At 45.6% G+C, this 13,482-nt stretch overlaps 1 protein-coding gene across 1 annotated transcript in view; it reads right to left on the reverse strand.

Annotated features, from left to right (window-relative positions):
* Positions 1-8,693: 8,693 nt before the first annotated feature.
* Positions 8,694-13,482, reverse strand: part of LOC142775572 (uncharacterized) — a 46,449-nt gene continuing 41,660 nt past the window's right edge. Inside the window, exon 4 of the mRNA XM_075877029.1 lies at positions 8,694-8,848. Within this exon, the coding sequence (XP_075733144.1) occupies positions 8,694-8,848 (155 nt within the window). The remainder of the gene's footprint in view (positions 8,849-13,482) is intronic.

Genomic DNA, 13,482 nt, shown 5'->3' on the forward strand with positions numbered 1-13,482 from the left:
TTATGAAAAGTGCTGTTGTGGAACGCGCCCACGCGCTGCCTTCCGTGGTCTCCCGGTCAGTGGCTCTGTGACGGAGCATAGAGTTCTTTCTGAACGATGAGCGACGCACAGAGGACAGTGAGACAGAAATTCGGTAAGCAGTGTCAGAAAACTACAGAAAATGTGCTGTCAATTGTACCTATAGCGCACACTGGGACAACCATAGATATGCATGTTACGCATTTACTAGTATTTCAAGAACCACCTTTTATGCATTACCACACAACTTTATCCATGAATACCATTAGGTCGATAGCGGGCTGCCCAGTGATGTGGATTTTTTAAAGATCCAATGACATTTCCATAACGTCTAAAAGCTGCTGCTTAATAACTGCGTTCTACACGAAATCCTTTATGAGATCCCAACAGGCGTTTCTGGCGCCGTTGTGACCGCCATCATAGCTCAGTGGTAGAACATTGGACGCGTTATTCAAAGGTCGCAGGTTCGGATCCTGCCCGATGCACGTTATCTTTTCGCTCACTTTTATTTGTTTACATTTATACAATAATAACTTCTAATAACATCCCCTATACTTTCCCTAACAACATTATCTGTTAGTTCTCAATAATATTGCGTCTGAGAAAAAAAAACGAGCCCTTAAATTCACACTTTCCTTGAGAATAGACCAAGGTAATTTAAGTGAGAGAGCGCCAAGAAAAACTGAAACCGGAAGTGCTGACCCGATGAAGGCAAAGAATATCAGGACCACATCAGGATCGAACTCGAGCATTCTACGTGGGAATGAAGTATTCTTTTACCAATCAAGGCTTGATCATGAATTTGAAAAAAAACATATGCAGGCGTAATGTTGCTGCAACGGCACTTGTTGCAGTGCTGGCTATCTTATTTTATAAGCATCAAATATGCATTCTAATGATACACGCGTCACGTCAGGTTTACGCGTTTACGTCAATGCGCCATCCACTGAAGTTGGTCTGCAATGCACTAGCCGGCTCTACCATCCTATAGCAAGCACAAGCGCTACATATCGGCTTACCGCTCCTGGTGTTAGTAATGCCGAGGTTGCTCTTGGCATCGTTACTCAACCATAAACCGTTTACATAAAGCCTATGCGACTGTTCGAAATAGGTCTGTGAGTAAAACATTAGCACGTGTTGTTAGCGTAATTTCATATTGTTTCGCCCAATAAAAAAATTACACAAGTCACTTTCATTTTGCATGCTTTGCATAACATCGATTCCCCTGGTACGTGGTATCTGCCGATTTTTTTTATTGCGATCGCAATTATATGGACAGTCTCAGCTGTTGTTTTTTTTTTTGCCGTCGCCGCCAGCATTATTCACCATATATGTATACGTATCTATATATATGAACACTCAAGAAGGGGGAAAAAAAGCCGCCCACGCTCGGCGCCCAGCTCGGCACCCAGCTCGTCGCCATGCGCCGACGCGCGCTTATCACGCGTACTTTGCCCCGCGGATGGGGGAGAATTTAAGGAGGGTCAGATGCTTGTGCGCGCGCTCATATGCTTTGGCGGAGAAAATCATGTGCCTTCGGCTTCCACTGGAACGATTGCGCTAGTTGGCGGGCCCACAAAGGTCACTTCGGTCTCTGCACAGGCCCCGTTTCTGGAAAGAGTGCGCGAGGTATAACAACTGGGACCCTGGTTAGTTTGCACTCATCTGTACATCTGATTACGTTTCGTGCATCATTTTTAGGGGCGAAGCTCCTTAAGGCGTGGATCTGTCCATCCTCGGCGTATGTATGTAGCCACCTCTAGTTTAGTTCTTGCATTGTTTACTAGATGGCATGGCAACCTCTAGTTTATTTCTTCGATTGTTTACTAGACGGCGGGGAGCATTGTAATAAAATAGGGTGCCTGGATGGGCGCGCCCCCGCTTAGGGTGGAGCCACTCTTTCACGGAGCAGTTGCCGCCACAACCGGTTCTCGGGGAGCTCCGACGCCATTTTCTTGCTTTCCGCTCGCGCCCACTCTCTCGCTCGATACGGAAAGCACCACTCTCCACGCCGTCTTTGCGCAGAATACCTGGGTGCTGCGTTCAGCAATTCAGTAACAGCGCTAAACATGGCTGCAGAACGTTTTCCTTTCCCCGTGACCCAAAAAAGACGGCTCCTATGGACCGCTAAAATCAAGCGGGACAAGTGGCAGCCGACGAACCATACCTGTATATGCAATGTGAGTGCCTGATTCGTAGCCGTGTGAAATACATATGCCAGCGTGTCTGCACCACTCTTTCTAAGACGCAGACTTGAAATTTTATGTGTTCAGATTGGTGGCAACGTAGCCTCTTACAGCGGGGACCAACATATGGAACCTCCGGTGCATTTACAGCTCCTTTTTTTTTCACCTGATATAATGAACATCACGCTTATTTTAAGAAAATTGTTCACTACCTATCTTTGCGCCTACATAGCAGTGTGAGGAGTAAATCTGAGAGCTCAAAACATGTGAAGCGCTATGGTTGTGTTTCGCAGTGTTGTTTATAAAGGTATTTTATACGTTATGTCGTGCAGGAAAATTATTATGCTATTTTGACAGTTATTCTAGCTTATCATGTTTGTAACGGAAGTTGGTGAAATAATTTAGGAGAATTGCACTTCTATGTTATGCTCGTGTGCGGAAGTCGTGCCGTATTCGTGCAGTTTGTTCGATTGCATTGATTTGTCGTACTTTGTTCTTATTGCTCGAAGGAACAAATCACGTATATTAACAACGTCAAATTTCCGTACAGGCTCACTTTGAAGAATGCTGTTTTGAGCAAAAGCGGGCAGATGGATGGAAGAAGCTGAAGCCAAATGCTTTACCAACGCTTTTCCCATTCAAAGATAGGCACTTTCCACCGTGTGCAGTGTCTTATTCAGTGTGAGGGCTCACCTTTGTTACCAAAGTAATGGCGGGCGCTCGAAAACACATAATATATATATATATATATATATATATATATATATATATATATATATATATATATTTTCATGGCACTGCTACTGAGACCAGAGCCGTACGAAATACTAATAGTTATACCACCTCCATGATATTGTGATATATTTTACCATTGTCTTCTCTCCGTTACAATGTCTGTTTTCCCTTTATTATTATTATTATTGTTGTTGTTGTTGTTGTTATTGTTATTTTCTTTTTATTTTTATCTATATTTTTTAACAATCACTGTTTCTACGCGTCCTCCCTCATACTTGCGTCACTTTTTCCGCAAATGGTCTTTTCCCAGAAAACTTCCAACACCCCACCTTTCATCCTTACGCACTTATATTTCTACGTACACGTGCGAGCTGCACATGTGAACCACGTGCCACCTAGAGACCAGCCGCAAGCAAGGAACTTTTAGACTATTTACAGCGTTAAGCTTTCTCAGAAACGCACCTATAGGAGGGTGGCACATGGGCGTTGCCCGCGAGATGGCTTGAGCGTCGAAAAGGCAGCGCGTCCATCTTTGTGGTTCCCCTCGCCCGGCCAGCCCGGCAAGCAGTCACATGAACGTGATCGCGGGTGCGCGTCTGTGCGAGATTCTTGAGGTCCAACAATGGTGAACTGTGCCGTATTTGGTTGCTACAACCACTCCAGAGAACGAGTATAGTTGTGGACTCCTATTCGACAACGGGGCCGGTCGGAAAAGTTGTTACGCCGCTATTTTGGTCCCTATAGAGTTATCCGTCGTCTCAGCGAAGTTGCTCAGCGAACTAACTCAGCGTCGTCTCAGCGAACTTACTCCTCATCAGCGCTACGAATCAACAACATACCTTCCCGCCATTTTAACATAATCAGGCAAAGCAAACGACTAACTTCTATTTTCGCGAAGCCACCTTACGTGGTGTACGGCAGGGATAAAAATCTGAAGGACATTCTCGTCAGAGCAAAAACACCCCCCCCCCCCATTAAATCAGGGTGCCATTGCTGCGGAAAATCTCGATGCAAGGTATGCCCACAAATGGTCACAACACGTGAATCCAAAGCGAACTTCTCGAATTTCAAATTCTGCATAACTAAAAGACCTAATTGTGACTCCAGTAACGTAATATACATGCTACATTGCAACATCTGCGGACAAGAATATATCGGCCAAACAGACACGCCATTTCGGCTGTGGTTCAATAATCACCGGTACCACGCCACTTCACTGCCGAAGCTATTTTTATCTAGTCATCTGCGCCTGCCAAACCACAGTTTTGAAAATATCAGCGTAACTCTTTTGCAGTCAGCTTTCTCAAACAGGCGTGAGCGCGAACAGCGGGAGGCATATTTTATTTTCATATTTAGAACATTAGTATCCGGCATCAACGAGGACCCCGGAAGACTCTCCTGCATCCGAGAAGTAAGCCAAGAGGAAATTGGTGACAAAGATTGATAGCTGGAGACCATGCTTGTTTTTTCTGACTGACTCGTACGTGTACACTGTCCTTTTTTCTTTTTTACCCATGCACATACAAAGTGTTTATGTTCGCCTACCACTTGATGACCATTGAAGGGAAACGGACGAAGATGAAAGAGAGCCGACCGACCCATTAAGGAAAAACCCTTTCCTTACGCACGCGGTCGCGGGCCCCTTCCGCCACCACAGCGACAATCTTGGGTGGCCCAACACACGTCGAGAACTGACCAGCACGGGATAAGAACCGGATGTGGACGTACACCGGAATTTGGTTTCGTTCTCAGTGTTCAGAGTGGTTCTTCCTCTTTTTTTTTCTTTTCTTCTTGTTTCTTCTCTTTCTTTCTTTCTTTTTTTAGTTCTTTCTCACTCTCGCAAACATCTTTCAAGGTGAGAGGGACGCGACAGCAACGAAGTATGGAAGTTCATGTTAGTATACCTCATCCCCTGATGAAGGGAGGACCCCTCCTGAAACTGTTGGGAAATAAATATATTTATCCTTGTTGACAACGCTCCTGTTGTGCCATACCCCATATATATATATATATATATATATATATATATATATATATATATATATAATGAAGATATAACAGACAGTAATGCCAAGGAATGTGTAGGGGAAGTCATTAAAACCAATGAAATGTAAATAAGAAGAAAGAAAAGTGGTTGAAAAACAGCTGTGAGCAGCTGCTCACGGCTCTCTCTCTCTCTCTCTCTCTCTATATATATATATATATATATATATATATATATATATATATATATATATATATATATATATATATACATATATACATAATCGGCTTGATCCAGCTCTGCAGCGTCCGCTTTAAAATCTTGAGGCGTCCAAGGGTTAGTGAGAAGCTACCGTTTCAAGTCATTGTCTGCAACAAGGTAAACGGGAACAATAAACGTTACATTAGCTAGCCTCGGTTCGTAATCGCCGTATCGTTGATCCCGCATTTACATTTCCTACGTTTCACTTGAAATTGTTACTGTACACGTAAACGCCTGAAATCCGTACATGGCGCCACTTTTAAAGCGTCATTTAGGAAAAACATCCAGTCGGTACGTGTTTACTGCAAGGCCAGTGATGCTCCACATGAAATGTAAAAATTAACTCAGTGCCATCCGGAAGTTTAGCGATCATTATGCAACCGAAGTTCTGAAAATATCTTATCAACCTTTTCTATGTGATCTTCACTATTGAATTCAATGATAGATATGCCTTGTTGAAACCGATATTCAGAGCCTTATAGAATAGGTCCGTCAACAGAGTTGCGAACAAGTTAAAGATACGAAATTGTACGCTCCTTTTTTTTTTAGAACTACAACTTCCATCCGTTTTCGCCTTCGGATGCAATCTTGGGTGTGGGAGAGAGACCGAATGGAGCTCGGTTGTCGTTGTTTGAGAACCTTTGGTACATTTTGGTCCCAGGGATTGTCAATAAAATTGTCGGTAGTTTTAACATAACCAAAAAAGTGTCTTTTGTCGACTAGAACAAAAAGTGGAGTCAATTAGAAAGTTCTTAAATAAGAACTAATAGTGAGAAATTTTCCACTTATTTCAGAAACTAAGTAAAGCAGTAATTGTCGCACTGCTTTGAATTAACTCATCCAATGAAAGTGCAGTACTGCGTATCGTGACTGCTGGGCCTTCCTTCATGAACAAGGATATCATACTCCTACGAAACTTTTATTTTAAACTATTACAGTGCATGCTGCAGTTTCTTTATGATGATCGCATCTTCATGACTACAGGTTGCAACATCTGGCTTACTGGTACGAGACCGATAGGACCATCTGCTACGCAATGTTAAAATTGAATTGCTAACTTTTTGTGAAGCTAGCCTTAATCTTGTTTACCACTTTAAGGGCCAAAACAAGGAGAACACTAAATAATCAACACAAAAGGCATGCATGTTGCCGGTTGGCTGGTCAATATAGCGGGACATGCTAATACCGGGGCCACGCAGAGTGGCTGTCCTCAAAGAGCAAGAAAAAAAAGCAAATATTCAATTTCGAATACCCTTTTTTTCTCGAGCTTTCGGTGTGCTCAAACGTTTTTTACGACCAAGACTGCTGTGTTGAAGCTTACCTGCGAGAGATGATTTGAGGGCGCAGCTGATGTCGAGAGGAAGGCTCCTCAAGTTCGGGCAAGGTGGTAGAAGTACCTTCGGATTCAAGATCGTGGTGCAGCTCACAAAATTGTATCTTCTTCATGGCTCATTGTCAGTATCAGCGTGTGATGAAGCTTCTGATGTCCATTTTTGCTTTGCGGTGGCACTGTACAACAGCTCCGCGATGCTCACGGACGCGCGCAGGAAGGCTGCGACCTTCCCTAGCGAAACTTTTCCCTTTTCTGTCGGGTGCAAGCTATTTCTTTCACCATGGCGGGTACACATTGTGGTAGTGAGGTTGAGAGGTTATTAGAGAAAGCGCTTTGAGAGTTGACACATTGCAGAAACCTGCAAGTTGGCTTGCTTCAAGAATGTTATTCACGTGGATTTTCTCGTTGGCAGACTTGTTTCCTCGTTCTAGGCACGTTCACCCCTGTAAACATTCCAGCGAAAGTGCACGAGAACCACCAAGGCGTCTTAAAAATTACTGCGTGAATGTCGCGCCTCATGAGCCGCGTTTACTGAATGCAACAGAACGCGAGACGCCTTTTCTCTCAAGCTTGCATCGTTTTCTTCCCCCTTGCTGCCACGTGGTGTCGGAGGGTGTGATCGCAGATAAGACCTTACTGTGTTATAAAAGCGATTTTTATCAATAATTTGATGAAGCTGAGATTTATGAATTATAACAAAAGTTAACTTTTTACAACTGGGTAGTGTTACGATCGGCCTCCCTGACATGGCGCCGCTTGGACGTGAGATGGTTGCGGGACAGCGCTCCCAGAGGTGAACCACCACAAGCGTGAACGACACGCAAGCCGTACTTGGAATTTCGCAGCGCAGCCACCTCCACTCGTAGAACCCGTTCAACTTACCCGACCGACTGGCGACCTATGAAGGGCTGTTGACAGTCAAAACGACTTAAAAAGGGTTGTTATCTCTGTACGACTCTGTTCGTCGGAGCGCCGTGGACAATACGCCCTGTGTCTGAGGGTGCCTTTCTCATGTTCTCCGTGGCGCCTTGATGCCGCTGTTTCCGCAATTTGTGGTCTGCCTGGCGCCACATACCCATCACTGCAACAGTCCACGAAATTGACTTCCACGTAAGGCTCAGCGTCTTCGTGCTGTGCTGTGTCGTGCGCGGTGTGCAGTGTTTTCTCCCTCGCCATGGGCTGAACTGGGCGTGCCTCTTCCCCCTTTCGTGGGTTGGGTTCCCTCTTTCGTGGATTGTGTTTCCTCCCGTTGTTGGACAAACGGGCTGGTGCCTGAATGAGCGTTTAAAGAAGCATCATTACAATGTATACTCAGCTGCGCAAGGTCATTTGGGCATCCATTGCAGGGATTCTGGTTGCAGACCGGAATTTGAAAAGTGCACTGTTGTAGCTAAACACCGCTAGCAGCTAACATGAGAGATTATGGAGGCCAATGAAATGCAAATGCTGGGTGATCGATGTATCAGCATGCCTTCACTTGCTCTGACTAAAAAAGAAATCGGGTTTCTGGCTTTGACACAATAGATTGTGAACTTGTCCTGAGCTGTGGCGTTGTAACCATATAATGAGATGATGATTATCTTGCTGTGATGCAATAGGTTGCGCGACTGCGCGGTGATGTTTTGTCACGAGTATATATTTCAAGCGTTTTCGCTAACAAAATTTCAGTTGAAGTTAGCGCTCTTTCTGTCCTTGTGTCTTCTTCTGTAGTTACGTCGTAACTACTGGTAGTCTTGCGCTGTGCAAGTATGTTGCGAAGGAGGCGGTGTTTCACATTCCCCTTTCGGGGTGGAGGTGAAGATGACAAACTTCATTGGACTGCCCTGGCCTCCATTTGTTTTTTCCTGTGGGGAATCATGGGAAGGTCAGGACATAAAATTCGAGTGCCGAGGCGCTCCCGACAAGCTCTCGCAAGCAGCGAGAAGCACACAGACGCTCGAGGGCTTCCATGATGCTAACCCCATCATGTAGCAACACGCTACCTGTAAATAAGGCAAATAAAAGTTACTGTTAACAGCTCCGGGCTCCTCTCCTCGACATCTCCCCGAGACGCTGACTGGCTACGGTCCTCAGAGCAGATCCCCGAACACATCAGTAGGCAGCTGGGCATGTTTCGTCCTTCGTTGTTATTTTTCACAACTGGGTTAGGCAGCTGAAAATGTTTCGTCCTTCACTGTTAGAATGTTTCTATTCTGTCGTTTTTGTTATCGGTGCTGTCCGGTTCAACAAGGGGCAGTACGAGCTTGGCCGTCATCCCTTTCACGGAAACATCACGCAGGTGTCCACATCGCCCAATCTTTCGCTTCGGAAGGCAAGTGTCGGCCAGGGACTCTGCGACAATTCGGACGAAATGAAAAATCTTAAACATACTCGAAGCAGCTGTGACGAAGGGCCGTCGTTACTCTCCCCTTGATTTAGGGTCCATGAGTTCAATTACCCCTCGAATTCCACCCCGCCTGGCGCGTTAGAACGATACGCCTTTCTTGCGCATATACTGATGATGAGTAGTTTTTAGTGGCGCAAGGGCCAATTGATGGCCAAAAAGCGCCATTTCAATTGACTACAGATATGAACAATGATATGGTGCGTGGCTGTAAAGGGGCCTTAAAATTCCTCGCTCTAACGCGGGCTAAAACATGAAAGTAATAAAATCATGACAGTGGCGTGACATATGTGTGGTGATAGCTGATGGCAAAATGTCATGATAATAAAACCATGATGAAGATATAGTCACCGCAGCCACGACCACTCCATGGAGGTCAGGCTACGGATGACCTCGAAATATCGGGTGAAAGCTTTGCACTTCTTTTAAAAATGTAAAAAGTGTTTGTAGTTTAAAAAGCGGATCCCTACCGATGAGCATCCCAGGGTGTAGAGGGAGCTGCTGTCGGTAGGGCAGTAAAAAGTGCTTTTTTCTTACAGCATCTAGCTCATTGCACTGGACGAGAATGTGGAGAACCGTAAGGGGCTCTCCACATCTCTCACAATATGGTGGATCACCGGTGGACAGAAGAAATGAATGTGTAGAATGTGTGTGTCCAGTCCTAAGCCTTGTTAGTATTACTTCCGTGTGTCGTGATTTTGATAGTGGCGGCCAATAACCTAGTTGCGGCTTAATAGCATGGAGTTTATTATCTGTTTGTTTATCCCACATGCTCTGCCAATACTCCCTGAGCTTTCGTTTTATAAAAGGTTTTAAGTCAAGTGCAGGGACTAGTGTTAGTGCATTGGCAGTAGTGACATTGGCGCAAGCAGCCAGATTGTCGGCCAAAACGTTCCCTTGTATTTCACGGTGCCCTGGAACCCAGCAGACAACGACATGCTGTTTTGATGCGTAGAGTGTGCACAGAAGTGAGTAGAGTGACACCAGCACGGGGTTCTTGTGTTTTTTAGGAGTTTTCAGGGCTTTGACCACGCTTAGGGAATCTGTGTATATTACCGCCTTTTGTAATTTTATCTGTTTAATGTGTTTTACGACCGCCAGTATTGCGTAAGCTTCTCCTGTGAAAATGCTTGCATTGGGATGAAGAACGCCGGCCTCAGAAAAGGATTGGCCTATTGCTGCATATGACACAGAAGTGTTTGACTTTGACGCATCAGTAAAGAACTCAGGGCATGTGTATTTATGTTGTAGTTCTAAAATGTATATATGTATGTGTGCAAGTGGTGCGTGCTTTGTGACATCAACAAAAGAAACATCACAGTCTATAAGCTGCCACTGCCACGGTGGCAGATATGTTGCAGGAGCCATCAAACTGGGTTCAAGAAGAGGCACACCTGTTTCTTCGGCCAGGCTCCTTACACGCAGCGCGTAGGGCTGCCTAAACGAAGGACGGTTCTCGAACAAGCCAGAACAAGACAAATCATTTATTGTGAAATGGGAAGGATGTTTCTTGTCTGCCTTCACCTTCAAAAAGTACAGAAAGGACAGGGAACATCTTTGTAGGTGGAGCGACCATTCATTCGAATCCACGTACAGGCTCTCCACAGGGCTGGTGCGGAAAGCACCCGTAGAGAGGCGAATGCCTAGATGGTGGACAGGGTCGAGAATTTTCAAGGCTGATGGTGTTGCCGACTGGTAGACTATAGCACCGTAATCTAGGCGTGTGCGTACGAGGCTTTTATATAAGTTAATTAAACATTTCCTGTCACTTCCCCATGTAGTGTGTGACAACACTTTCAAAATGTTCATTGTTTTTTAGCACCTGTCTCTTAAATACTTGATGTGTGGGATGAAAGTTAGCTTAGTGTCTAATATGAGACCGAGAAACTTGTGCTCGGTCTTCACTGACAGAGGTTGACCATGCAGGTCAATGTCGGGGTCAGGATGGAGGCCCCTCTTTCGGCTGAACAAGACACAAGTGCTCTTTTGCGCGTTGAGTATAAAACCATTCTCGTTTGCCCATTGAGATACCTTGTTCAACCCTAGTTGAACTTGACGTTGGCACATTGAGATGTTGCAAGATTTGTAACCAATCTGCACATCATCGACATATATGCAGTAAAAAATATTTCGTGGGAGAGACAGGTGCAAGGAATTCATTTTAACTATGAAAAGTGTACAGCTCAATACACCTCCTTGTGGCACTCCTGTTTCTTGGACAAATACTCGAGATAAGACAGTGCCAACTTGGACACGGAATGTACGGTTGGACAGGTAGCTTTCGATAACTGTCAGCATTCTACCCCGCACACCTAAATGTGACAGGTCTCGCAATATGCCGAAGCGCCATGCAGTGTCATATGCCTTTTCCATATCGAGAAACACAGAAAGAAAAAATTGCTTATGAACAAAAGCGTCGCGAATTTTTGCCTCGATACGGACTAGGTGGTCAGTGGTGGACCGAGCCTCTCGGAACCCACACTGGTATGGGTCAAGTAGGCCACTAATTTCAAGGAAGTGCATCAGGCGCCTGTTAATCATTTTTTCAAAGACTTTGCAAATACAGCTGGTTAATGCTATTGGCCTGTAGCTAGAAACTGAGGCCGGGTCCTTGCCTTGTTTTAGAATCGGGATAATGATAGCTTCCTTCCAGGCTGAGGGTAGCTCGCCAGAAGACCATATCGCATTATAGAGAGAGAGGAGAGATTTCTGGGTTTCAGTGGGCAGGTGCTTCAACATTTCATATGCCACACGGTCCGGGCCTGGGGCAGATTTATTGCAGATGGCAAGTGAGGCCTGCAGTTCAGCAAAACAGAAAGGTTCGTTGTATGCCTCATGTGTTCTGGGCTTGCGCTCTAATCTCTGTTTTCCTATTGCAATTTTGTATCGTCGGAACGCTTCACTATAGTGTGTTGAGCTGGAGACCTGTTCAAAGTGCGCTCCGAGAGTGTTTGCCTGGTCTTCCAAACTCTCCCCTTGTGTGTTCACTAGAGGAAGCGAATGTGCTTCTCGTCCTGCCACCTTGCCAACCATGCTCCAGACTCTCGACTCATCTGTGTATGAGTTAATGCCCGATACGAATTTGTGCCAACTTTCTCTTCTCGCCTGTCGGCGCGTCCTCCTTGCTTGCGACTTGACGTTCTTAAAGTTTACAAGATTCTCCGCTGTGGGCGAGTCTCTAAGCAACCTCCATGCCTTATTTTGTTTTTTTCGAGCATCACGGCACTCATTATTCCACCATGGGACTCGTCGTTTGCTTGACGGTCCACATGTTTGGGGAATACATTTTGTTGCTGCATCAACCAAGAAAGCTGTGAAGTAGCATACAGCATCCTCTATGCTCAATGTCGCCATGTCAGTCCAAGATAATAAAGTCATTTTTTGAAACTTTTCCCAATTGGCTTTGTCGGTGAGCCATTTGGGAACTTGTGCAGGACATGTATTTGCTATTGATGTGCTAATAACGATAGGAAAATGGTCACTACCATATGGATCATTAATGACTTCCCATTAAAGTAGAGGCAGGAGTGATGGGGATATTATGCTGAGGTCTATTGCTGAGTACGTATTGTTAGCGATGTTGTAATATGTTGGCTCTTTCCGATTCAGCAGGCACGCACCGGAAGAAAACAGGACCTGTTCAATCAGGCGACCTCGAGCATCGCAGCGGGAGTCACCCCATAGATTGCTATGTGCATTGAAATCTCCCAGGAGAATATAAGGTTCTGGAAGTTCCTCTATGAGGGACTCGAATTCATGCTTTTCAAGACGGTGTTGCGGAGGTATGTAGAGAGAGCAGATGGTGACGAGCTTATTCAAAAGAACTGCTCGAACAGCCACCGCCTCAAGGGATGTTTGTAGTGGTAGGTGTGTGCATGCAATCCCTTGATTGACTATAATGGCAACACCACCGGATGGCACTATGGCATCATTCCGGTCTTTTCGAAAGATAACGTAATGACGTAAAAAGTTGGTGTGTTTAGGTTTCAGGTGTGTCTCTTGTACGCACAGCACCTTAGGTGTATGTTTGTGTAAAAGTTCATGGATATCATCGAGGTTTCTCAACAGTCCTCTGACGTTCCACTGTAGTATTTGTGTCATTTTAATGTAGTGTGGTGCTGTGTGTACAGAGGTGTTGCGTTAGTTTACAGGGCCTTTTGAGGGTCCCGTGATTCGAGGTTTTTCTTTTTTGGCGCGCTCTAAGGAGTTGCGCCTATCCTTCGGCGTCTGAGGCGCCGGAAGAGTGGGACTTGTATCCATCACCTCTTGTGAGGTGGTGGATGTTGCCTGCTGGGCAGGCACATTCAGTGAACTTTTGGACCTAACTGCGCCTGCAGTGGTCCCAGGTTCGGCAGACACCGGGGTCTGCCGGCCCTGTTTGTCAGGTGGCGGAGCAGTACAGGCTGCTCCAGCCGGGGGCGCTGGCGGCACGACCGCGGCCACACACTGTGTGCCATTCGCGGGTGCCGAGGCATGTGGCGCGGCGCCCCGGCGCGTCACATCTGCAAAGGAGGGATAAGATGGGTTGTGTATTGCGAAACGTTGGCGTGCTTCTTGGAATGTGAGATTAAATTTAACCTTG

This window comes from Rhipicephalus microplus, chromosome X (assembly GCF_043290135.1).
Source record: "Rhipicephalus microplus isolate Deutch F79 chromosome X, USDA_Rmic, whole genome shotgun sequence".
NCBI lineage: Eukaryota > Metazoa > Arthropoda > Arachnida > Ixodida > Ixodidae > Rhipicephalus > Rhipicephalus microplus.